The sequence below is a fragment of the Syngnathus scovelli genome, chromosome 17 (genome assembly GCF_024217435.2).
Source record: "Syngnathus scovelli strain Florida chromosome 17, RoL_Ssco_1.2, whole genome shotgun sequence".
Lineage (NCBI taxonomy): Eukaryota > Metazoa > Chordata > Actinopteri > Syngnathiformes > Syngnathidae > Syngnathus > Syngnathus scovelli.
The window spans coordinates 5,922,685-5,950,101 of NC_090863.1; the positions used below are offsets into that span (position 1 = coordinate 5,922,685).

The following is a 27,417-nucleotide window of genomic DNA, read 5'->3' on the forward strand; positions in this document are numbered from 1 at the left end:
GTCATAGCGCGTCACGATTTCATCAAGCGGACTCGGCTAGTTAGCATCTCATGCTAATGGCTAACTAGACGGTTGTGTTGCTGGATCCAAATAACTGGAAAACGAACCGAAATGGAATACTATTCTATACATTTCGTGAAAATTGTTATTAGTCCATGAAATGATGTCAAATGTTTTGGAACACCCAGTACATTATCACCTGTGCCCACGCCTCCTCTTGGAACAGCCTCATAATGAAAGCAAACACTCATTCTCTTCCAATTTGCTTTAAAGCCCAAATGTGGGAAGCAGGGGTGAAAACGATCATGCTCAGCAGAAAGGAGGGGGGGGGAAAAACAAAAACAGAAGCGACGACGACCGTCTTTTCCATCCCCCCACCGGCTCCTGGCTTTTATTGCCAAGTCGTAAAGCACTCATTTCTTTTCCCGAGCCTCCTTGCTAATTACCCAGTGAGCGCTCTCATTTCGTTTTATTGCGGGAATTAACAGCCAGATCGAAGCGTGCAAAGCTATTAAGATGTGTGATTAAGCCACATTCAATTAGTTTCTACAAACAATTTAATTGATGTAGCAGATAGAATTAACAGAAGGTGATTGTGTGGATGGCTTGGCTGGCTGTGAAATTAAAGGATCCCGCTCGCTCCCTCGTTCGTCTCTCTCTCCTTTTCCCAGCCTCTCTCGTCCCGCTCCGTCCCTCTCGCGCACTTGCTCGCTCGGCGGCTCCGAACAAGCTGTTACGGAAGTCACGCAACCCTCATTCCGCGTTTCCTACGCGAGGCCACGCGTTCGTAGAGCGGCCCGCTGACCTGTGATGGCTGTAACGATAGCAAGTTGAGTCAATTACGCACATCAGTGTAGCGGCGCAGCTCGGCTCGTAAATGAAGACGCTGGCGACGGCGCCAGACTCCATTTGCGACTAGGCTGACCCGTCTCGTTAGACAGAAGACGTTAATAGCTTTCATTTTTTTATCTTATCTGAACAGACGCTCGAATGTGGCGGTACCCAAACACGGTTCCGTGTGACCGGCAATTATCGTTCCTGCTTTTGCATTGTTGACCATTTGCAAGTGAAGTAGTAGCACAATACGTATGTGTGTGTGTGTGTGTGTGTGTGTGTGTGTGTGTGTGTGTGTGTGTGTGTGTGTGTGTGTGTGTGTGTGTGTGGTCAACATCAAGTCGGGCTGAGCGACAGACTTTGTGATTGCGACATGAAATGGGACGCCGACTGAGCTACTTTTCTTTTTTGGTGATTTCGAGATGTTCAGGATGCTCTGTGGCACCACACTGCCTCTCCCAGGTCAGACTTGGTGCTACAAGAGCCATCTGGTTTTGTGAGCTACAAATAAGTTTGCTCACATTTGGAAAAAATTGGGATCTGTCGATGTCACTTAAAGCCTGCCTGCAAACATACTGACTCGCAATGGAAGAATCGTAGATAAAGACGGACGCTCTTCGGCGTGCCACCGACAGCCAGTCGAGTGTTTAAGCCGTATTAGCAGCCCGGCGGGACTGTGACAAAGATGGATGCCGAGGGCCGGTCAGGCTCGGCTGCCACGCGGGGAGAGCCATTACGAGCACAAGGCAGCGTGGAGCCCAGACTTGGCCGTGTCTCCATTAGCCGTCGGCAGGAATGAGCACCGCGGGGGGGGGGAGATGACCACCGGGACGCCCTCTTGCTTAACACTAATGCCCGAGACACCAGAGTGGCTTAAACAGCCATTATATAGCAATCAAGCTCAAGCGAATCATTAGCTACGTGTTTGTAATCGACTTTGATGCGGCTATCGCATCGAGAGAAAGAGTGAAGCTCAGCAGTCGGGACGAAGGGAGCGGACCAAACACATAAACCCGATGGGAAAGGAAATAGAATACAAGGAGGAGGGGCTGGCGGCCCGGTACTCACGTGTAAGCTAGGGTGATAAGTGAGGACGCCGTTATCGCACAGCGTGACGTACTTCTTCTTCCACTCCTTGTTGAGGGATTTGCCACTTCGCTTCAGGAGGATTCCCTGGAAGAGACCACATCGCGCGCCGTGAGCGGCAGCCATCAACGGACGTTAAACACCATCAGAACAGCTAGCGACGCTATTACGCAGAGCGCTTGGAGCAACGATAGCTCACCGGGAATTTTAAGTGCTAGTTTGTCTGGAGTGGATGTTTTGACAAAAAGCGAGCACTGAGGCAAACATTCCACAAAATGGCCGACGTGCTGCACTGAAAACAGTCAAGTTGCTTTGCAGATGTGTTGATATTCTTTCGCTAATCAATTCCTTTTTCATCATTTACCTTGATGAATAATAGTTTTGAATTAAAAAAGTAAATTTTTATTTCGTTTCAAATCTGATATTTCAAATATTCAAATGAGAAGCATACGACATGAAGGTGGCTGTCATCTTTGGTGATGCAAGTGATTGAGTGTGGTGACCATCTGAACCTTCAAGTTCCTTTGGGGCACATTCAGACCTCCTCCCCTGCATTCATACATATGACACGCCGAACTCTGAAAGACCCCACTAATCCGGAGGATTAGGGAGTGTGATCGCCCCCTTCAAAGCCCACGCGAGGCCTTTTTTTTTTTTTTTCTTTTCTATGGGACTTTATCATCCAGGGTAGGGGTGGAGGGCGTGGGGGTGGCTTTTAAGGTTTCCTTATCTACTGAGGGAATCCGCCGGTAAACAAAGCAAGTTCCTCGGCTGGAGGTGACCAAACGCCTCTGGAGTGCAAGGGCCAGCAGGTTCTCTGGGGTTAAATGGTGAGGAGGGGCGCGCTTAATTAGGGGATTAAACATGGGCCATGTTTGCGCTTTTACAGCCATTGAATGTGTGTGCGCGTGTGTGTGAGAGATGGAATACGGAATGTGGTGGAGGAGGGTGTGTGTTTGCTTGCAAGGCCCAAACTGCAGGCTTTAATCCTGATTAACACATCAGGAAGTTGACCGGCGGTGACCTGGGCACCAGGCTGTTTGCCGACAATCATCCTAATCCCGACCCTCACTTTGTGTGGGTGGTGCATGTGTGTGTGTGTGTGTGTTTTTTTTTTTTTTTTTTAAATAGTATCTACTTTATCTAAACAAACAAACATCCATGGTATATATTTGTTGCATGTCATGCTGGACAGTGGTCAATTAAGATATTTATTGATTTTTATTTTGTTTACCTTTTATTGTGACTAATGCCAGTGATAATTACTTAGAGATTTTAATCACATTTCATTTAATTGAAGTAAATTGTAATTACTTGACATTATTTAATGTATATACATTAAAATCAATATTGATTCATGCAGATTTTTTTTAATTATTAAATTCTTGCAACATATTTTGTGTATTAACTACAAAATAAAATACCGCAGGCCAGACTAACTTTACATAAAGGCATGAATTGAAAAATGTTGCCTTGATTTATTATTAGTATTTTCTTTTATTAGTATTATTAGTATGTCTAGTATTTTATTAGTATTTTTCATCTAGTTCTTTAATTTGGAAAAAAAAAAAGATGAAACAATATGACTTTAAAATAACAACCAATGAACTTTCTTTACTTAACTAACTCCTGTTAAAGTTTTTGGGAACAATTTCAAAAAGTGCTTTTAACCTAATTACTTTTTTTTTAATGATGCTTTTATGGTTAACTTGATGATGTCCTTCAGCTAATCACTGCCCCCCCAACCCACTCCTAATCGCCATCAATAAAATAAATGTAAACAAGTTTGAACACGGCTCTTCTAATCATAGAGAGCAAAATGACGCCGCCTCGGGGGAAGCCGGCCGCCGTCACGTGCCGTGTTGTACAAGAAAATATGCTGTTCATCTCATGATCTTGCTGGGGCGTGCACTAATCTATATGTGCAATCACAACGCGCCGTTTCTTCATATTATTCATCAGCGCCGTCGAGCGGATCGATAGAAAACACCGCCGCGATAATGTGAAAATCTTTAACAGCGTACGGAATAATTTTTCATTTGTGTCACATCCGGTTGGCGAACAAATGACGAGCGGGCGAGATGGTTGTGAGGGTGCTGTATGTCTACCGCGTGGAGACTGAGGAGAATATATTTCCTGTTGCGGGAGCCTCCTGAATTGCAAAGATGGATGATACGCATAAATTTGATGATAAACAGATTGCGTAATAATCCGTCAAAGAGGAATAAAAAAAAAATATCTACGATACATCATTAATTTTGAGCTTCGTAATAAATTAAATCAAAAAGTTCACCTAAAATTCTTTTTTTCAGCATCATGTTCAATAATGACGATTTAATGATTTACATCAAAATTACATTTGATAGAGCTAGCTAGTGGTGCGCACACAACATTGATTACAGTCCCAATCAAACCTTTTGAGCTACTCCCCACCCTCAATAAATATCTCGACAGATTTGGCACCCCCCCACTACCAACAACTCACTTCAACTTTATTTATAGAGCACTTTAAAACCTCATGGCAGCTGCAAAGTAAGTGCTGCAACTAAATGAAATAAATGTGTAGTCAATAAAAAAATCAGTGCAAACAAATCAAAAACACAATAAAACAATATATCATAACAAAAATGGAATCAGATCTGTTCCTCTTTGATGGGCCCACAATGTGCGTGTGTGTGTGTGCTAGCTGTCGACAGCCCCTCAGCAGTAAGTCCATTGTTATCCTCCCTAACTATTTTTATAGATGGGAAGGGGGGAAGAAAGGGGGTGTTTGAGGCCTGCCGTGCGCAATTTGGCTCTGCTTGAAGGTGAAGGGGTCGGGGGGCAATGAGGGGGAGTGGTAATTAATATCACATTGACACTTGGATCCCCCTTGATTGTCCATTTGACTGCGGATCTGTTAGTCACACAACTTCCCCGAAAAAAAAAAAAAAACCTCCTTTGTAGATAAAGAAAAAAAGTAGGGGAGTAGGAAGGGGGTTGGGTCTCTTGTCAAAAGTTGCCAAGATGTTTGAAGAAGGTCGCGCCACATAAGTGGGGTGTACCTTCAAGATGGCTCCAAGGTGCTTGTGTGTTTACTAATTTAACCCGGACATCTAATCTCTGCGAGGACTCCACAAAAATTTAGGACAGACGAAAAATGTGTCATTGGGTGAAATGTAAAAGAATGCAAATAGGTTTTTACCGCTCTTAAATTCAATCAAATGGATCGAAGGACTGTCAGGATAAAATGTATTCGACACAATTATACTTTTTTTTTTAATCAAACGAAGGTCTTTGATTGGCATATTAAAATAAAACATCCATCACCATTCATTAATGTGAGGCTTTGTGAACAATCGTGAGCAATCACAACTTTGGAAAATCCAAACTTTGGAAATTTGCACTCAAATGTGTAGTTAATTCTTTAATGTGGATGATGCAGTAGATCTTTAAAAAAATTATAAATAAGTTTAATAATGTATCATTTATTCCACTATATTTATTTAGCCATTTGCAGAATTGTATGCCAGGATTTTTTTTTTATCCAATAGAATGTTTAGGATTTCAACAAAATAAAGCAAAAAAAAAAATTGTGCAATGGACATGAGTTAGTATAAAAGGCTGACTTCTGTGTACGTGTGATAAATACTTCAAGCAGTACAAAGTGAAACCATCCATGTGACCGTTAATAAATATGAAAGATGAGACATAAGACGAAATTAAATCACCAATTATATATATGAATAGTTCCAAAATGATGTGCACCTGGTAGCACAAATGCTCAAGGTAATAATTTATGTATTTATTATCGTTGTTTGTTATGCGCTACATTATGCCGAGAGGTATGCATTTTACTGCTCCATTGTACACCATTTATAATGGCGACAGTCATTAATAATAGCAGCATTTATTATAATAAAAAATCATATCTATTTGCTTTATTGCCAATAAAAAAATGGCCAATGCAGAATATATGATAGAATGTCATAATTGTAATTATACACCTAAAGTTTTAATTATACACATTTACAGATTATTTTACATTATATATTTACATTTTTGGGGTCTTTTGGCAATGGTGTTGTTACATACTGTATCTTTCTAGTATTTAAATACTGGCATTTTGGAAATTGTGCGCTGTTGTCAGATGCCACTTTACCTGGAGTGTGTCGCCCTCTTGTGGCCATTTCAATACACGCCTGATGACTTAGTCAGCGCTTTAATTGGTTAACTAAATAAAATCAAAGTTTTCCAACCTTTATTGACCGTGGCATAAAATTTACATTAAAACAACCACGCGGCAAATTGTGATTTTTATTTTTGGTGTAAATAAATACATTTTAGCCCAAAATATTTTTGGAGGTGCGCTGTAAACGGAAACTCATTATTTAAACATAACAAAGGTCGTGCAGGTCAAGTGTCACATACTCACCCGGCGCATTGCGGGGAGGCCGTGATGCGTGCTCACCTGTTTGATCGGAATGGCCCTTCCACTGCCTATGCTGTCTGTCTTACTCTCAACGCTCTTTGACTGCTCGCTGGCTTTCCGAGACTGTAAGGAGAACAACACACACAATCAGCCGCCGATGTTGTGCTTGTGCATGTGTGAATGCGTGCGTGCATGTTGCAACATAAAAGTCCAAAACAGCTCAAAGACAAAAAAGCAGAGCAGCGCGACAAAGAGCGGTCAACACCAACGTGCAAAAGCAAGACCACAATTGACACACATCTCAACACTCAGGACGACCACATATTAATTATATTAGGCAGATTTTTTTTTTCTTTTTTTGAGTCATGACTCAGCCCTGAAACCCTTTCCGGTGATCCGTTTTGCTGCCGGTTTGACTCCCGGCACGAGAGCGGTCGCCGCTAGAGCAAAACGCACAATCAATAGATTCAATGTTTAGCATAAGGAAAGAAGGGTTAGTTTAGGTCAGCATCAGCAGCCACCTGAAAAGTGCTAAAGGGAGCATAAACGGCTTTTGCATGTCAAATAAGTTATATTTCCTGTAAAACAAGGGAAAAAAGTACATTTGCAGTGTCATTTGTTTTCATTTGACCTTCCCACCCCGACACACACACAAAAAAAAGGATGAGTAAAGGGGACAGACGTGTATGGTCTCACTCATAACATGAAGACAAAATGTTGTCACCCATGAAGAGAGGGAGACTTGCAATCATATGGCTAACATTTTTATTTGTGTTGACCCTTAAGATGACTTGTTGGAGCTTCTATACAGACACCATACAAAGCAAGTCACAAAGTTCACTTCAAAATATTCAACAGATTGAGAGGCAAACATTTTTGCAGTTCCCCACCAAAGTATAGGATGGACGATAAAAGGCAGTATTTCATATATGTTCCTTTTTTTTTTTTTCTTTTTCTCGGCGTGTGTGTGTGTGTATAGAGTCAAATACAATACAAGGTATATACAGCAGTCTGTCGGGTTTGAGGGCAAGTCGGCTCGTGATAGAAAAAAGCGATTATGCGAGAGAGAGTTCGTCATCATCTCCGGGAAAAAGCAAACAAAGAAAGAACAGAAGAGTAATATTAAATCAATCCATAAATAAAGTGTGAAAATACAAAACAAGTGGAACTACATTCATACAGGTCGGTGCAACCCCCAGATTTGCCTCTACGCTAACTGACTTTATGAAGGCCTTCATAAAAATAACCCCGCTCTAGTCTAACTTGCAAATGACAAGGAAGCAACGAAGAGCAAAGAAGAAGAAGAAGAAGAAGAAGAAGAAAAGAAGAACGTGGCAACTTGAGTCCTTCAGTCCTGCTTTACGGCAAAAAGGCAGAGTGATGATGTAAGGTAGACGCGTGTCCTTACGGTGACAGACGGCTCCAATTTTGGGGCGGGGGGTGGGGGGGGGGGTTGCTTTTGAATGGTGTGTGTGTGTGTATGAGTGTGTGTGTAGAGGGGGGCGTTTCCAGTACAGTCCCTGCGGTCTGTCTCCTAATTCCCCAATCTTTCACTATTCCAAAGCTCTTCTAATCGGGGAGGAATTGGAAAGCCCTTTTTGTTGACCAAAAGGTAAAAGGAAATAGAAGCTGCAGGTGGGACACTGGGGGGCGCTAAGCGATACATGAAAAGGATTATTTGTTGCAAACTCCGAGCGTCATGTGCTTGTCAGCACGGGGAAACGAAGGACAAGACGGACATTAAGAGTTCTTTGTAATGGAAGCACTAGGAAGAGGAATGGTATGATCCAAGATGGCGGCAAGGGAAGGTGTGGGAACACTGGGACCAGTTTTTTTTTTTTTTATTATTATTTTAAATTTGAAAGTCCCAATATGGCGGCGTCAGGAACTGTGGGACGTTAAGGCATATTCCCGTCCCTCCGATTGATCGATTAAAAACAACAACACGGCTCGACTGACTTACACAAGCTTTTTTTTTTTTTTTTTTTTTTTTTTTTTTAGTTTGGGACAAGATGAGCAAAGGGATGACGATTGGGAATCCTCCCCAAAAAAATTCTTCCAATGCTCTATTATTAACTGTACACTCCCTCCTCTTCCTCCGGACCTCCTCCCACCCTCCTCCTTCTCCTCCCGGCTGCTCCTCAGAAGGTCATGAGCTGAAACTCCCGCTCGGCCTGCCACTCGGGCACCCACACCGGGTAGGTGGCGTGCTTCGGCATCTCCATGACGCGGACGGGGAGGAGCGGATCGTTTCTCTGGTGGACATGGTTAGTCACTACCTAGCAAGGGAGGAGGGTGGGGTGGGGGAGGAGGAGTAGGGGGGGGGGGAGACAACAAAAAGGGAGGTATAGCACAAGGCCTGGACTGCTCGGAGGGCCAGCCGCCCGCCCGCCTGCCCACCCGCGGCTCCCACAGCAGCGGCATGGCCAAGGCGGTAGAGGAGGAGAAAGAAGAGCAGGTAGAGGACAGGACAAAGAGGAACAGAAAGGAGAAGAGGCAAGAAAAGACGCAATCTCACCTTGCCTGCACTGTCAGAAAAACGGGCTTGGGGGGAAAACCCAGTTGGAATTTCAAAATGGAACCCATGATGTGAAACTCGAATCTACACAGCAGTGACACGCCAATCAAGACAATAAGGCTTTTTTTTTTTTTCTGAGAGTGTGAAATCTGTCTCAAAGAATTCAAAAGTGCAATCTTTAGTACGAGAGCGTCCATTTGAAAGTTGTCTGGAATTTCTGAGACAAATTTGTGGCTCGTGAGATCACGAGAAAGACGCGGAAGGAGCAGAAAGGGAAGAAGACAATCATAAAAAAAGACACGCTAAGGAAGTTTAGAGTGGTTAGTGCACGCCACAGGCTGCCGGTTAAAGCGACAGGACACGGACGGGGGAGGGAGGGGGAGTGGGGGGGTCAGAGGTGAGGGGTTGGGGTGGGCAGGTTTTTTTTTTTTTTGTTTTTAAATCACATTTGATATTGGCAAGTGGGGAGGGGTATTATCTGAGCTTAAGATGAGTTTCCAACTCATTCTAGTGATGTAAATAAAAAGAGAAGGATCCAGTCAGTCAGAATGAGAGGGCAAGGGTGTGGAGGGGGGTGAAAGATTTGGATCGGACAGCGCAGGGGGGGGGGCCTTCGTCGTCACAGGTTCCGTGAGAAACCTAATCCACTCACTACACCCAATTAGAGAAAAAAAAAAAGGACAAGAAAAATTTCCACAGTGTTAATCTTCGTTATTTGCTTTTTGAGGGCTCTAATATATATTTTTTAATTTTTTTTTTTTTTTATTTTCCAGTGTCCATTGTGCCGTGCGAGCCTGCATAGGAGGAGAAAGGAAAGGTGGCTCGGGCACTTTTTTGAATCGCCCCACGCCCCACCCCTCCTGGCTCCAGCGGACAAAGTCCGCCACTCCCCTTCTCTAGTAGTGCGAGTGGGTGTTACTTTGCATCAGCTGTCGCATACTTACTGTGAAAATGTTGGAGCGGCGCTTGGACTGCTTGCGAATAGGCGTGGGCGTGTTGGAGGCAGCGATGGTCTCGATGCGCATCTCTCGCTGGCTTATGCTGGGGGTGGAGGGGACCGAGGAGGAGTAGTCGCTGAACGCGCAGCCGCCGTTGGCCGCCTGGCGGAGGAGGGGAGGAAGAGGGAGGGGGGGTAAAGAGGACACCATCGGATGAAGGAGGAGGAGAGGAAGTGAGAACAGCGGGTCAATTTGAGTTCGATTTTAGCATCGGTTACATAAGACGACCGCGCTGGAGCTAATTTATATTCACACAGTGGAGGGGAGGGATGTGAATTTGTGTGGAATTGTTGATTAATTGAGTCCTGAAGCAACAAGGAAAATGGAGTGCAGTACTTGGCTGTAACCAGCAGAGGGTACTGTTGATTCAGCTCAGGTGCTAACAGTGAAACCGATTCTTACAAGTAAATTGGAGGACGCTATCAAAATAAAAAAAATAAATAAAAAAATCAAGTCATGTTGCATGATCATGTGACTCGTGAACCGACCTCACGGTCCTACCTGATTAATGTGAACGGAGGGGATAGACGCCGCGGGGACTGACGAGTGGCTGGGCGAATTGGGCAGAGACTTGCACGGGCCGATGGAGAGCTGCTGCTTTTTCCTCATGGCCACCACCTTCTGGGCCACTGGAGGGCACAACAAATACATATTAGGGATGGGAAAAACAGAAATAACAAAATTTACCTTATGATTATCATGACCAAAATGATTAATAATATCACTATTATCCCGAAAATATTAAAAGAGCTCAAAGGCATAATATAAAAGCACAATTTTATTAATTGGGAATCTGGTGACTCGAGTTGAAAAGTCCCAGCTAATTACGCCGGTTGTCATCGGCTATGACGCCCAAAGTGTGACCAACGTTTGAGCAGCCCCGCGCAACTCCGCCTTTAATTAACGCGGCGGAACGCAAATTAGCGTCAGGAAGACGGGAAGCGGTGCCGACAGTCGGGACAAACGAGACCTGGGATGATCTTGCCTGACAGCACCTTCATCGCTTCCTAAACAGCCCCGATTGAGCTTCGGAAGCAATTAAGGAGCCGGAACCGGCGAACGCAAAGTCAGCATTTTGTTTGATATCGTGGCAAGCTTTTAAATGCGCTATGGGGAGAATAAATGATGACTTCATTATGAATTCAAGGGGAGAGGACATAGTTGATGCTTGTTGTTAAGGGTTTTAAGAGGCAGATGATATCTGTATGAAGAATGAATAAAATGCTAACACGCTACCAGATTGTATGCTAACATGTCCGCTCACCATCTTGAAAGACTCTTTCCACATTGAGGCCATAAGTGGAGCAGGTCTCGTAGTACGTGCAGCGCTTCAGGTCATTGGATAACTTTCTGGCCCGCGAGTCGTCGATCACTCTAGGGTTGGCGGCGCTGATGGCATCTAGGACCGAAGCGGTGTTTCAAGAAACGTTGCAAACAGAGACCGAGCGGTCGCGGCGAGCGACGCAAACACCTTGTGTCCCCACGAGGACCATGGGCACCTCGGCGGCGTTCCTGTAGCTGGACAGACGCAGGAAGTAGTTGTAGACCGTCTGGAAGCTGATCTCGTCCTCCAGGCTGAAGACAAAGACCACCGCGTCCACCCAGGCGGCAAACTGAGGGCACAGAAGAAGAACGGATGGATGTTGAAATGCAACCACGTTCACATTTTTCCTCTTGATTTACTCTCTCGGACCAGTTGAGGTCCAGACAACAGAACAAAATAGCAAACAGGGACTAGTTTGCAGAGATCCCAACCCATCTTTAAAAATGTACTTCTCACTCTTCACCACATGATGGCGGTGTAGCATCGTTTGTGACCCAATACGAGGGAACTTGCGCAAATCAAAGACTAAAATAGGCAGAGGCAAGCTGCTGCAATTGTCATTGTCTTACAATGAAGATATAAAAATTATAAATGGAATAAATTAGTGCATTCTCAAGGGTGGGGAGGGGTGGGGTATAAAAATCTTTATACAATTTTGTATATGATGCTGTGGCTTATTGAAAAACTATTCACAGCAGACAAACTATTTCTCTTGTACTTCCTGTCCTCGTTATGACCTCACCAGAAGTAATAAATCATACATGGAATAAAACTGCATTTTACCACCCCACTAGTGTAATAAAGTAGGTCGCGCCACCTTCAACTGAAAAGGTTGCTGGAACCGAAATTGTTGCGGGAGACTCGGTAAAAAAGTGCAGAGTCGAGTGGGAATCGCCATTCATCTTTTTCTTATCGCGCCAGTCCTGAGGTGAGCTGGAGCTTATCCCGGCTGACTTTGGCAAGGCAGGGAGCAATCATATTCCCAATGAAAAGATTCAATGTGAAAAGTGAAACCATGAGTTTGCGAGCTGCTATCTCACCTAGCATGAGGCTTCTTTCATTATTCTTTCTTTTACTGACAACAATTAGCTATCTCTAGGGTGTTTGGCTACAAGTTGCTCGTTAATCCGCCGTGACCTTTAAATCCATGCGAGGTGAAAAGGGGGAGCAGCAGGCAGGTAATGGTGTGTGGACTAATGCTCTCTTTCTACATGACTGCGGTTGACGCTTCTGGTTTTGGCGTCCACGCTCACCTGTAATTCTGGAGGTCCTCCTTCATCTCTGATCAGGAGGAGGTAGCTTTGCCCGTCCACCACAATTTCCTTCTTGAAGCGTCCACCTGGAGGACAAATGACATGCACTGTTTGTTTTTGTTTTGAATCTAGTATTGTTATTTAGATGGTTATACGCGGTCGATAATCTCTTGAGAATTGGGACTGGGCGATTTCAGCAAAAGATAATTATTATTATTATTATTGGAATCACCATTTGCACCAAATTGCATTTTATTGAACGACCAGAAGTGAGTTAGTCGAAACTACTAGCATGGGCTCATTTGGTGATGCTGAGTGAGGCTTCTCACTGCCATATAATTGTCACTTGTGATAATCAACGATTAAACTGATGAATTTTTTTTCTACGGGTGTGACGTTTTGTCTTGAAGAGCGTCGCCGTTGCTATGTCGCTCGGAGTCAGATGACGGTGACTTTGTCGCCCGAGCAGCTGTGTATTAGACATGCTAAATTGCGATTCCTCGCCCACGTAATTGGCTCCTGAGAGACCCCCGGCCGGCTTCCTGTCAAAGCACTCTCGAGGAGCTTCACTTCGACTTGTCGCCCAAACTTTTTATGAGGTCACGCCATGTTGTTGCGTTGCGTTCCACACAAAGGCAGACAATAAAACAAATCGCACATTGCTCTGGAGTGGCTTTGAAACGCTATTCCAAGAATTTTCTATTATCAACTCCAAGCGGTGGCGAGTGTCACCTTCATGATCTTTTCATCTCCAGGGGGTTAATTTGTTGCTTTGTAGGACTTTCAATTCTTGTTGGATTCCTCTGAGGGTGCTCCCATTATATTTTGTGCTTGGTACTCAATTGAAAAAAACAAAAACATTTTATAGTGGAGGAGCTGATAACTGAGATACTATAGTTTCAAAAGTGTGCACACCCTGTTACAGTATATAACACGCATGTGGCTGTGTTGAAAATTACTCCTGTTACATGCACGGAAAAATCACATAGGACTCAAATCCAAATAGTTCGTTGACAGAAAGTTGGGCCATAAAGCTTGTTAATGTACTGGAGAAGTCAGAAATGTTCTCGCCCTTGTGAATATAACTCGAGTGCCATTTGACAAAACTGAATAATATAGTCGGTTTTGATTAGAAGATCCATCCATCCATCCATTTTCTGAACCGCTTAGTCCCCACGGGGGTCGCGGGCGCGCTGGAGCCTATCCCAGCCGTCATCGGGCAGTAGGCGGGGGACACCCTGAACTGGTTGCCAGCCAATCGCAGGGCACACAGAGACAGACAACCAATCGCACTCACACTCACACCTAGGGACAATTTGGAGTCTTCAATCGGCCTACCAAGCATGTTTTTGGAATGTGGGAGGAAACCGGAGTGCCCGGAGAAAACCCACGCGGGCCCGGGGAGAACATGCAAACTCCACACAGGGAGGGCCGGAGGTGGAATCGAACCCGCACCCTCCTAACTGTGAGGCGGACGTGCTACCCAGTGCGCCACCGAGCCGCCTGATTAGAAGATGAATAAAAAAAAAAGGAGAGCCAATGTTTGCCTGCGGAAAAATTATTACACATATAAGGGGACAAAGCGGTAAAGAAGATGGATGGATATTTCTTTGATTTTCTAGCTGCTTTCTTTATTTGAAAGGACTGCGTTTGGAAATCAGAAGTTCCGCCGGCCCTGATTAGATTGCATAACCGAGTGTCGGTTCTTTCAAAAGGTTGACTCACTTCATCTCATCCCGGCAACTAAAGCCACTTGAGTCAGTCACCCCGTCCAGCTTAGCGAAAGCCGGACACTCTCAGGCTGCTCGCTGGCTGAATGACGCTTGTGTAACGTGTTGCGAGCCATCCACGCAGCGGCTTTCTTTTCAAAGCCAAGCTTTTGACGAGTGAGACAAAGCATGGAGCAAGGGCGCCTGCCGGCTCTTGTAACGGGGATCGGAACACGGCACACAATGAATGATTTATGGAGACACTCTGCAATGGAAGCCTATACACTGCCAGACTATAGATTTTGTTACATAACCAGCCAAAGGTGTCTTCTAGCTCCTTCTATGATGATGATGAAGATGATGATGATGATGCGTTACGTGAGCGGGTCAGGTCTAACTTAAAAAAAAAAAATTAAAAAAAGAGGGCTGCCGAGGTGGGCGGCACTCACAGAGGCTCAGACCTTGACATGCGACGGCGCTCCATCCGCTGTTGCCATGGCAACACACCCCGGAGCTTGTTTCTTTCTTTTCCCACGCGCTGTATATTAAAGAAGAGCCGCCGTGCGGCTCTTTTTATCGGGATGATTGGAAATGTGAGCAAGATGGCTGCCAATCAGAATTGTCGAGAAGTGTCTGGCTCTCTTTTTGCTGCATCAAGATGATAGAAAATAGGCGATACAAATTCACCCGACAAGCATTCCAGTCTATCTTTGAGGATGGCAAAGTGGGGCCAGAGGGCGCCGTTCTCATTACGATGCCGCTGATACGCTTGGGTTGTCATCTTCCAGTCTGCGCAATTGATTACGGAGGCATCGCGGATAAATGGCTCAGGAGAGCAACATTTATATTATGGAAAATTGTGAGGGCACATATTACGGAAAATGAACTTTGTGAATGTATATAAAAACTTGGTCTGCCATCAGGTTTGAAATTGGACTATCAAGTCAATCTTTTATCTGCCTATTTTTGAAAATGTGTCAGGGGATAGGCAGAAGCCTTGGAAGAAGCTCAGACTAAATAATACATTCAATATCAATTGTGTTTGTCTTGAATACAAAATGAAATACATTCTAATGATATTTTACTCTAAATAGATCATGATCCACAAGTTCTACATTTATTGAATAGAAAGGGAAATGAAATTTAAAGCTATGTATTATGATTGAATTTAATGCAAGAACACTGGTTAAGATTACTTTTAAATCAGATTATATTTTTTTAATCAGAAAAAATAAAAATAATTACCTTCGGGAGACTCTTCCTGCACATAGGTCCCCGTCAAGTAGCGGTGGACTAAGGCCGACTTGCCGCTGGACAGATTCCCCACAATTCCCTGCAAAACAACAGAAAGGCGAGAAAATGAATGAATCACACCGAATTGGAGGGAAAACCGTTTAAGCCACTGCAGCATTTCATTTGGTGATTCCTTCGAAAACCACTAGAGGGCGCCCACCTACCATTAGTAGTTCACGAGCAGCATTATAACAGGTCTGTCTAACTGTAACTCCTACGGCCAATCACAAAAGATGGTGGCAAAGCACTACCTATGTCCAAAGTAAACTCCCAAACTGACCTTTACCTAGTTCCCTGGCACTAAGGCCCCAGATGACGGCACCAAAGTAATACTTTTGTTGAGTACAGGAAAAATAGGCGACTTCAAATACCAAAGGAAAGATTACAAAAGAAAACTGAACCATGATGGTTATATTTATTTATTTGTATTATTTTGTGTATTTAGAGATGGCACGTTACGTTATAATTTTGTGTACCGTAAATGACAGTGTGCCGTGTTGTAATTACATCTCTTTATGTTTTGCGTGTTATTATTCAGCTCTTAATCATTAGCGGAACCAGGGCGACATAATTACAGTGACATAAAAAATGCTGCAATTAATTGGATAGAATGAAAGTTCACCTTTGTTAACTGCTGCAAAATAAAAAGCAGCTGCAGCCTGCAGAGATCATCAACCTCTGATCACAGTGGGATGTAAAGGAGACTAAACATGTTTGTTTAAGGGCTACTTGGGAGAGTCACTTATGATTGGTTGCAGGCTTTGCGGCGTTTCCTCCCACCAGTATGAAGGAGTTAAAAAAAAAAAAAGTTCTGGGGTGGGGGAGGAAGTTAGCCAATCTGGCAAGAACAAAACGGGGCTACGACATACCTCATTCTCCTCCTCCTCAGATCATTAGTGGGCGCTAAAGTCAGGTATGGTTCGAATTATAAAGGCCACATGACGGGCAATCTGCATCTGATATTACCCGGCACAACTTCAAGAGTTCTCCATACGAGTGTGTGAGCGAATTAACGAAACATGGAGGCTGTGTGCTGTGAAAACAATGAGTCAACTCCGAAAGGCTACCACCACCGTGCAACAGAAACGCCGCCTCAGCAATAGGAGACTCTTCCAGTCGGAATGCAGCAATAAAAATTACAGAATCCAATTTAGTTGAATTTGGAAGCTATTTTAATAATGGCTGTACTTTTTTATTTTAATTTTATTTTAATCTGGTGGTTTTAACGATACTTGATTGGTTTTTATTAAGGCTCTCGGGGAGAAGGGTGCTATAACTCACCACTTTCAGCTCTGGCACAGACCGGCTCAGTGTCCATTCCTGGCTGTTGACAAAAGAGTCTAAAAGGAGAAGGATAAAAATAAAACCAGTCAATAGCAATACAAGACTCCTCACAGTGCATTTATGAAGACATTCTATTCATAATCGGACTTTTATCTGCTAATCTCACATCATATCAAAATGTGTTTCCATGTGCTGGTTGTTCGTCAGCTGATGCGGCTGCCTTGTCACGAGTTGAGCGACAATAATAATTACCAAAACGACTGGTTAAAAAAAATGAGCTGATGTTTTTTTTGGGACCAAAAATGTCTCACCAAAAATTTCGAATTTTAAATGGGGATAAATGTAACCAAGAAAAACTAGTTTTTACTCGTGATTAGTTGGTCTAGCAACAAAGATCTCCACAATTAAAGTTGAGTTATTCTCATCAAGTTAAATTTCCTGTGTAAAAAAAAAAAAAAAATTGTGTGTAAATAAGAAAATTCTTGGCATCCTTAGAAAAAACACAAACTCGGATATATCATGGCCAAAATAAATGTTTAAAAACTGAAGTAAACACATGACCCCGCCCACACACAAACCACAGTCCTAAACATGTATACAATTTTCTCTTCATGTATGTAGTACACTCAAGTATCGCAAGGCCTGCAATTAAGTGGGCGATGTTTACGTATCAAGACTTCCCACGGCGAGCACGTCTTCAAGCGGCCTCCATCACGTGCCCCCCGCCCCGGTGTATACTTTTCTTGTTTAGTGGTGTAGTTTTACGGAGCACTTTAACATCCCCCTTTATGGCTTGAACATGTCACGACATGCAGAAGAAGAAGAAACCCGACCGGTTGGGTTTCAGTGAACGGCTCGTCGTTTAAAGACTTCGTTTTGTGGAGGACTGTTGATTTGTATTTTGTGTTTTATCACTAGGAAGAGATGCTTGGCGCCCTGGCAAATTACAGCACGGCCATGCATTAAAAAAAAAAAAAAAAAATGGCCTAATTGAATCCATGTGCTCCACTTACGTCACCCGTAAAGAATGAGCATCTCCAAAAGACTGCCCCAGAATGCCAAATAGGGGGGTGACGAGCCCCCCGCGTTTGTGATGCCTTGACAGGACACCGCCGTCTTTGTCTAACGGAAAGAGGGAAGCTTCAGCTTGTTTGCCTGCTTTTTACTTTGCCGCTCATGTCGACTTGTATCTAAAGTCGGTTTCCTGGCGGATTACGCTTAAGCGAAAAAATGCAAAGCCAGCAAAAAAAAAATGGATGTGCGGTGGTTTATTTTAGCGGGGGGACCTTGAAATTTATATTTTCCCCCCTCAAAGATTTTTCCAAACAGTGTTCCCATTTGAAATTATAGAGGGTGATTTTTTAGCTAGCAATTAGTACTTCGGCTTCCCTCAGTTGGGCATCAAATGATGTTCACTGTTGGACCATCAGGAAAATAAAATCAGTAAGGAAAGGCACAATGATTTACTTTAGGACAAGAGTGGTTCAAACTACTACAAAAACATCCTGTGTGTCCTTAAACATACTTTTTTTTTTTTCATGATTATAACAAGTGTAGCCTCAGAGTACTTTCCCGTTCTTCTCTTCGAAGCAATTTACAGAGCGACTAGTTTTAGCCGTTATCTGCGTTCTGCTGAGTGCCCAAACACCAAACCGTTATCTGCAGCGCTCCGTGATAAACACAATCAGTCCGGGCCGAGACCAAGGCAAACATCTCCATAGCCGCATCGGCGGTGGTGATGACGCAGCAGGCTTCACGCTCTTAAAGCGAGCGTCTCAGACAGCGATAACTTCTAAAAGACACATGCCGACCGGGTTCTTCTATTTAAAAGTACAGATGGAGGAGTCTGTTGCTACAATGCAACGATTGATCGAATCAATTTGTGGGGTTCCAGGCGGATTCGTGTCTGATTTATCTTCCGTTTACACCTGCCTAAAATGGCAAACTGCAGAACACCAGCAGCCTTAGTGTATCATTAATCTATGCTAAAGCTATTTCTACAAAAAAAAAAAAAACACAAGCGATGATTTAAAAAAAAAAAATAACGGAAACCCGTGCGTGCCATTCACTCATGCATCCATCCACACAACAGAGAAGCTTTGTTCCTCCACAGGTGGGGGGTGGGCACCTCAAATATCTTGCAGAGGTTTGTCATCAGGTGGTCATCAGGAAGCATTCAGGTGTGTTTTGTTGTCATGGTTTACGTTTGGGGTGGGGGGTGTTGAAGCTTTCTGGATCTAATTAGCCAACGAGCACTTTAGGCAGGTAGCGACAGGCAGCTAGCACTGGCTCGGCGCACCTACATTCCTGACGCCTGACTGCCTCGCACTCGGGATTAGAACGGACAAACGCGGCAGGACCCGGCCGCGTTGGCTGAGACGTCGCCCGGGTAACCGGCGACAACACAAAAGCGGCGGAGGACGAGCACGCTCGACCTTAGGACGCAATTGGACTGTATAACATATCATTTGCCAGGTTAAAGGTCTGCTGTGCGTAATGGTGACAGTCAATAAAAAAGAAAAAACATGCAGACGCCCAGCTGGGACATTTTCTCTTTTATTTCTGAGGTAACCATGAATAGAAGTTTGCACCACGGTTTCTTCACCTCAACCTGAGCCATCTCATTTTAGATTGCAAAAAGCATCCCTAATACAGCCGCTGACTCTTTTAATGGACTTTTGAAGGCCAACAGAAGACTGGGACATAGAAATAACCTTCATCCGAGAGCGTTTCAGAGTCAAACAAATGGGTGAGCGCGCCGAGTCCATTCATTTTGCCGTCAGGCGGTTCAAAGTTGCAGAGAACGAACGAACGAACGGACGGAAATGGTCCCAAAAATAGAAATTCCTAAAGCACTCCACATGTTTTGGAATGCCACCCAAACCCCAAATTCCCCATGTGTTTTTCATTCGACGAAAAAAAAAAAACGCACTTGAGACTTTCTTTACAGCAACCGGGGGACGTGAGATGGAAGGGAGGGGGCGGGGGGCAATGTGAATAGAACACTGAGTGGAGGGAAAAAGGTCTTGCAGGTCTTACCTTGACCTTTCTGAGCCTCTGTGTCTGCCAGGGTCTCTATGGTGACAGGCAGTGACTTATGATGCCGGCCTGCGTCTTTCCATTCGCATTTATCCGGCTGCTCTTTCCTCCTGAAGCGGTTGGTTATGAGCTGCCAAATACTGGGCTCCTCCTGAGCCGGTTTGGACAATTTGCTCGGGCATAGGGGCACCTCCATCAGCTTGACCTTGCCCCTGCTGCGATAGTGGATGTATTGAACACCCCCGTCGACAACCTGCTCGCCGGAAGACGACAGCGTTCTCCCCGTGAGGTACGAGAACGGTTGAGGAGGCATGGGGTCGGCCACGGCGGCGGATTTGGCCCCATCACAGCCCGGAGTGGCTTTGTCCCGGGGGCGAGCTCGCCGGATGCGCATACTCAGGCTGCGTCTCAATGAGCTCAGTGTACTTTTGGGAGCATCCGCTTTGACGTATTTGGAAGAGGATTTTGCGCATTTGTCCCCGTCGTTCTCCTTGTTCTTATCCGGAGAGCTTCTACCAAATAACCTCCAACGAAAGGCTCCTTTTAGGAAGCTTCCTCCATCGTGGCTCTGCTGCCTGCTTAAGTCGTCGTCGTCGGAGGCCCTTTTCCTTAGCTCCAGAACAGTCATGCTGAGAGGCCTGGTCTTCCCGCTTCGGTGGCGCACCCCGGGGATCACTTGGGCAGGAACCGGGGCTCGGTGAACCACGAGCGGATTGAGGCCGTCCACAACTCTCAGCTCGGCCTTCCTGTTCCTGTATAGCTGGCTGCCCTCCACCGCGCCTGTCCTCTTCAGGGAGTTATGCTTGCACTGTTCCACCAGGACCGCGCCAGGGCCCGAAAGCATGCACACACTCCTTGGTCTCCGGAGTCGATCCGGTTGAGGCTCACTTTGCTGCTCCGCCGGTTCCCCATACATGCTCATAGTCCTCCTGCTTGGCGGGGCCTCATCCTGACGGTACCTGCGGAGGACGGCCCGAGGCAGCGTGTGCCCTGTGACGGCGCCATGTCCGCCGAATGACAGTCCTCTGGCATGGACATTGATGTGGTACTTGTGCGAGTCTGCGTCGGTCTTGTCTGAGGAGTTACCTGAGCTCTTAGAGGGATGTCTCATAAAGCCGTCACTCCTCAGTTTTGCCGCCTCCTCTTCTTCCTCCTCGTTCTCCTCCACCACCACCTCTCGGTGTAGACTTCCCGCTCTCGGGGGCGGCCACTTGTCGAGGATGGCACCGTTTTCCATGATCTGGTCTCCTGGCTTGCAACCGTCCGCCAGGGCGCAGGGTGTCACCCAGCCCATTCCTAGCTCGGACACCGGGTCATCTCCCAGCGTGTCCTTTCGTGTGACAGAAATGTGGTAGGTGGTAGCATCCGCCGTCCCGCTGCTGAGGAAGAGCATGGCACTGTACCCCGACGCTTTCACACGCTACGGACAAAGAGACTCACATGCTCCGAGTAAGTTTTGGCATTCCTCAATTTGAAGAGCAAATTCCAGTTGCAGGCATAATCCTTCACCTTTGACACGAGAGCAAACTTCAAACAAGTCGGAGCAGAGCAAAGCCTCCACCTGCATCCTTGCGTAAGCACTAAGTGTCCGAAAGAGACTTTGTTCGACTTGGTGAGAGTACAAACAAGCTGACTCAAGGAAAGGAAAAAAAAAATATCACACAACCTCCACACAGTTTGCCAAAGTCATGACTGCTAAACTTGCAAAAAGCAACTCATCCCGCCTCTTGGGCAAGTTGCGAACTGTGAGCAGCTCTTGTTGCAAGTGCTGCAGACAAGCCCCTTTAATCTCTGAGCCGAGGGAGTGTGTGTGTCTCTGAACTTTCGAGCAGAGCCATGCAACCCCCGGGAACACATGGAAAACAAGGAGTGGAACTCACAAGGCCCCGTGGCTTTTTCCTCAGAGCTGCTCTACTGCTTCTTCTCCAGCAACTCTTGGAAACATGAAAAGATAAACATGGGAACTGATTGCACACACAGTGCAGGAATCCACAAATCTGCGGCAGCCATGAAAAGGCGCCATGTTTTGCTTATATGCAAAAAACACACAATGCGAAGAGGGCGATATAGTCACAGGAATGTTCTCAAGCTTTCATATATCTGCAGGATTTTTTTTTTTTTTTTTGCTGACAACTGCACATGTATGCACACATATAGTTGGTGCCACTACATCGCCCACACACTGCGTGGGAAGCAAAGTCGCTATTTTTGGTGGGGAGGAAATTGTCTTTTCTTCACTGCACTGCTTGTTTCCAGATCAAGAAATATTACATTCAATAAATATGGAAGGGAAGGGGAAAAAAAATCTGCATAGTAGTAAGAGAGGCAACATTTGCGTCAAGCCAGCATTCGGGTTAGAGCACAACATTGCCCCCTTGTGACCTAAAAGAGACAAGCTAATGGGATCACTGGTGAGTTAACTGAAATGTTAGCTTTTTTTCAAAACGATGACCAAATGCAGATGGTAAAAGAAAAAAAAATCGGAATCAGCCGCCTCTAAAACTCATTTTACACAGAACGAGCCATTATAAGACAGAACAATGTTGTAAACCGAGGAACCCCCATATGGGTTGATGTCAACCCATTAAAAAAAAAAAAAAAAAATTCAGTGACTGCCCACACAAATAAGTTTTTGGGGGAAATCCTCGGAGTAAATCAGACGCAAATTGCATGAGAGCAACATGCTGCTGATGTTTTTGTGGGACTTATCCGCGATTAAATGGAAATCCAGTTGAACCATGTGCGAACATCAAAACAACATTCCGCAGATTTTTGTTATTGACGTTTCAACGTCATCATTTGATTTGTGAGATACCGAGGAATGAATTTTACTACGGTAAATGCTTTTGCGTGTTATCAGCAGACGAAAACATTCCCGAGAGGGTTCAGGAAGTCGTCTTGGGTTTTGCTGCAAATAGCACAGACGTATGCGGGCAAAGGTGGGTGGACAAACAAATATATATATATATTTTTTTTTATTTACCTGAGTCAAGGTAGTAGGGATTGGGAATGTTGAACGGCTCGTCGTCAAGCAAAGGGTCCTTTTCACTCCATTGGTGTCGATTTCGCCTTCGGCTCCCAAAGCAGAGCATCGTAATCTACATTTAAATTGACCTATAATCAACATAGCCACAAAACCGGGTCATCCGTTGGCTTCGGCATGGTACTTCTTAAATCCTGGTGCCCACGTTGGATGGACCGTTTTGGCCTTGGCGCTGCAGGTGTACTCAGAAGGGCCCCACGTCATGAGAAAGCCTGATAGGATTAAAGCTAATCCACTCTTCTTCTCGTCTTGGTTTGGGTCCAGTCCAGGAAGAAAATGAGAGAGTAGCGCTACTTGCTAGCTAGCTCCCACCTCCAAAACAAAGAGCAGGTAACAGAGATTCTCTTGTCCACCTCTGCTGTCCCGCAGGCAAACATGTCCCCCCCCCCCACCGCACCTCCTTGTAAGCAGGGAGCACCTTTACAGCGGCTGGGCGGGTTTTCGCAAAAACAGGACAAGCGTGTTTTTTTGATTTGACGCTTCCTGAATTGACGTGGAGATAGTATGCACGCAATGCGCGTTAAAAGTGTGATTGTGCATTCATGCACTCCTTTGTTTCCGTTTCGCCAACCTGACCCTGAGGTGCCTTCACAACACCAAGTGCTACATATTATCTATGCTGTCGTGCGGAGAAGTATTGCAAAATTGCCGCCTGGCAATTTTCTGTCCCCGACGGCAATTTAACGTAAGTCTGAAAGGTTTTATGGTCCGTCACACTGCTCCAACAGCTCGTACAATTACAATTCATCCGTAGCAAGTTGTTGCTTCACTAAATTAGGCATTCGCACAAAACCAGGGAAAGTTTATACTGGAAAAAAAATAATCGCAAATTCAGCCGATACCTCAGAGAGTGATGAAGCTTTAGCCATCGTGACTTCAGGTCGTTGCGCATCATAATCTTCCGCTTGAAGCCTAAAAGCTCCTCAAACTGGCAGTAAACTGCAGTCAGGGACAGAAAAACTTCTTGCCAGTCGGCAATTACGCAACACTGCTCCAGCGAGCCTTGGCCAAAGGGAATGCTAACAAAAACTGCAAAGCCTAAGCTGTCAAATGCTGAGGCTCTCACATCTGTCTCCATGACACGTGAAACAAAACAGAAAAGAATGAAGTTTAATGTGACCTTTGGGACAACCAAGGTCAATATTTGTATTTATAGTAGCTTATCTTCCTCTCGCTGACGTCATGTTGGCAAACTATTTGAAAACAGCCAAACTGCATTTCCCTGCATTCCTCCACAACCAGCCATCAGTTCCAAATAATCGATGGACTTCTACAATGCGGTCCATTACGTGCCGTTGCGAAATCCAATACAATCCACGATAAAGAGCTGTAGCAAATTGCACACATGACAGCCCCCGATACAAATAGACCGACGCCACGTGCCACAAACGGCTGGCAGATTGTTTTTGTGACGTGCCCGAGCCACGTAATCGAGAGCACTACGAGAACATGAGTCATGGAGCTGAATGTGATCACGCATGGGCTTCCTGTGTTTGACAGTCACCACATCCAGCACAAAGTGTCGCTTCTCCTCCTTGACCAAAATGCACTCCACCATATGCTCTCAGATTGTGGCTGTGTACTCAATAGCACTCTGTAATATTGTGGAAAAAAATTCGGCTTTGCGCATTGCTAGCTGCATTCAAGTATTAATTGTTTAAAGTATTATAAAACCACATTTGTTAGCCCATGTATGGAGTTTCACATTAGCATTATGCTAGTGGACATAAAAGGGGATGTCAAGTCAAAAAAAGTATTTACGATATTTTCTTTGCGCCCCCACTAGTCGAAATATGGCATTCTAATTAATATTGTGTAATATGAATTCGGAGGCAAAATCCAGCTCTTTTCAAAGGGCGGCCATTTTGCCTTGGTTCACTATGTGCCAAACTGCTGCTTGTTGTGAATTTACTTGAGTAAATGTATACAGCCTACATCATTCATCGCTCAATTTTAGTTCTCAAGTCGAAGGGAAACAAAAATAGGCTGAATTACGACTAGTATTTTGAAAAATTCAAAAGTGGGGTCAGACGTACTATCTCAAGGCTGTATGTTGTTGCTCCCATTGTTAATATTTTATTCTAGCTGTGATACAATGAGTCTACGAACACGTCGTCTAATGAATAATAAATATATGAAAATGTTGTTTATTGTGTCAATAGAAAACCAGCAAATAAATCCGTCACCTGCATTATATAGGTGCAACAAATGATACTCGCTAGGTGCAATGTCGGACCAACAAAACACACTCTTATTACGTTGTTATTGTTGTCACGCTTCCAATTTAGCCTCGCGCGAACACAAGAGAGGAAATCAATGTGTCTGCAGGTCCACAAACCAAAGGAAAACGGTTCGGGGAGGGCCGTCGAGAGTCGGAGTGTGACATCAGCACGACCGTCACAGGCAGCCGGCGGGCCTCCAATCACAACGGACAACTCCCAATGGCCTGGCTCGAATTGTTATAGGCAATCTAATGAGTTCCAATATAAGAGCTGGAGCATATGAAAAAAATAGTAAATTCACCCTCGTAAACAAAATGTCGATTGGCACAGTCAATGTGGTTGTAATTTTCAGTTGCATATGTCTGTTTATTGTTGTTTTCGTCGGTGGAGACTTCACCCTAAAATGTTTTGCTCCAAATTAATGAGCGCAATGTTTTTTTTTTTTTTTTTTTTTAAAGTAACAGATCAACAAGAACAGCAAGAACTTTGATCTTATTAATTATCCTTCGAGAGACGCTTAAAATGTCTTTTCTATTTATTACAGAGCAATGATTCAGTGGCAAATTAATCTAATCGTGAAATTGTTCATTCCGCAATTATTTTATAAGTCTTTGTAGTCCATGATTTGTGTTTTTTGCTTTACAAATTCCGCATAGAAAAAGGCGACAAAGGAACCTAATGTTCCTGTGCCTAATGATTGCCAGATTTTATCAAGCCAAGGCACATGTACATAAAAAATGTCATGGCGCAACACCAACCAATAAAGTGGATACGCCATCTAGTGGTAGGGAATCGAATTAGTCTTATTGTCACTATAAATCACTGGCATAAATAGTTGAACTATAATGAATTGTTTGCAGTAAAAACATAATTTTGTGACCAATCAAACAAATTTCAGCACGCCGCAGTGAATCTGAAAAGTGTACCTAATAATATGGCTGGAGACCACAAGTCTAATTTCCCATGAAACCCCCTCATTAAAACACGTCAAGGGTGACACGCTAGCAGCAGAAGCACGCACGCAACACCTACGCGGGATCAATATCGCGTCTATCAAAAAACCAATTATGCGCGCTGTTGCGTAATCATACTGTTTGCCAACGGAAGTAATTGAACATTTTTTGTTTGAACCCATAAACATGACTCATTTACTTTCATTTACGCTTTTGACAGCGTTGCATGTATACCTGCTGAGTGATGGCGACACAACTGAGGCACTCGCTGGGGGGAAACGTAAATGAGCAACATGTCAAAATGTGCTTTAAATATTTATAGCGTAGGGATAATTTATGACACGTAATTAGAAGTGGAGGCAGCCGTGTGGGACTTTTCACATTTTATTTGCCACCGCTCGAATCTCTGTAGCATAAATAAACTTATCAAGTGGAACCTCTGAAGTCAAAAGTAGTACAATAGGGCTGTTTTATTTTAAAAAATTTTTATACATGTGTGGGAATGTTATTATTGCCAAGGCTAAATTGAATCAGAACAAGATTTAAGTAAAAGGCTATGATTATTAGAATTCTTTTTCTCCACAGCGAGAACTAATGTGGACTTATTTGCAAGTCCATCTGCACAAGCACACGTAAAGGAAAATGTACAAAAGCGAATTACATTTGCCCCCGCCCACGCCAGACAATTACATATAACCAGCCAATTTGCCAGAAGATATCAATCTAGCCCGGCCCATTTCCACCCTGCCCTTTGTCTGCAACAACAGCAATTTCACGTCTGCAAATGAATAAGTCAGCAGTAGGGAGAAGGCCGCAGACAGCCGGCAAAGTTTATGTTAATCACGCTCGCACTAGTGCCGTTGGCGCGTGGGCGGTCGGCGAGGAGAGCTTTTTAAAATTCAGCTGCGCCAGCGACGGGAATACGTCACCGTTATTCCACTGCGGAGAAAATGATAGGTTGCAGGACATCTGTGGTAGGCCTGGGAGTGGGTTGGGGGGGGGGGGGGGGGGGGGGGGGGGGGCGAGGCCAATCCAAATGATTCTACGATTCGGTTTGTATAGCACGTACGTGCGAGACAATGCATTAAAATGAATGCGAGCTGGAGGCAGTGATGGAGTGTTTGGACGGGGAGGAAGTTGATTAGCATGTTTGACAGATCCAGAGAAGGCAAAAGGCAACTCCTCTGAGAGAACACAACCTAAATGCGCCGGCACATTATGGATTTGCACCTGCAGCCGGTCAAGCGCGATGATTGCAACTGGATGGGGGGGCAATTTTCCTGGGTGCAACCAAACGGAAGGGCGGCGTGCATTTCGATAAGTGGCAAAGCACTGGGGAGTCGCCGACAGAAAAGCTGAAAAAAAGTGGAGGAGGCTGGAGTGGTTCTCCAGGACGCTATTTACTCAATTGAATTTGTATTTTTCTGTTTCATTGGTGGCAGGTGGTACC

The 27,417-nt window shown here is 44.7% G+C and overlaps 1 protein-coding gene across 4 annotated transcripts in view; it reads right to left on the reverse strand.

Annotated features, from left to right (window-relative positions):
- The window catches only part of agap3 (ArfGAP with GTPase domain, ankyrin repeat and PH domain 3), a 77,102-nt gene that overhangs the window by 26,676 nt on the left and 23,009 nt on the right, over nucleotides 1–27,417 (reverse strand). The window contains exons 1-10 of one of the 4 annotated variants that reach the window (XM_049748065.2): nucleotides 22,733–26,940; nucleotides 16,708–16,766; nucleotides 15,379–15,466; nucleotides 12,425–12,510; nucleotides 11,319–11,460; nucleotides 11,112–11,246; nucleotides 10,349–10,476; nucleotides 9,794–9,949; nucleotides 6,371–6,454; nucleotides 1,903–2,007 (exon numbers count right to left, since the gene is read on the reverse strand). In XM_049748065.2, the coding sequence (XP_049604022.1) occupies nucleotides 1,903–2,007; nucleotides 6,371–6,454; nucleotides 9,794–9,949; nucleotides 10,349–10,476; nucleotides 11,112–11,246; nucleotides 11,319–11,460; nucleotides 12,425–12,510; nucleotides 15,379–15,466; nucleotides 16,708–16,766; nucleotides 22,733–22,841 (1,092 nt within the window). In that variant the 5' untranslated portion in view covers nucleotides 22,842–26,940. Of the gene's footprint in view, nucleotides 1–1,902; nucleotides 2,008–6,370; nucleotides 6,455–9,793; nucleotides 9,950–10,348; nucleotides 10,477–11,111; nucleotides 11,247–11,318; nucleotides 11,461–12,424; nucleotides 12,511–15,378; nucleotides 15,467–16,707; nucleotides 16,767–19,749; nucleotides 21,558–22,732; nucleotides 26,941–27,417 lie in introns of those variants that run through there. The other 3 variants (XM_049748063.2, XM_049748061.2, XM_049748064.2) reach the window with 3 other exon arrangements.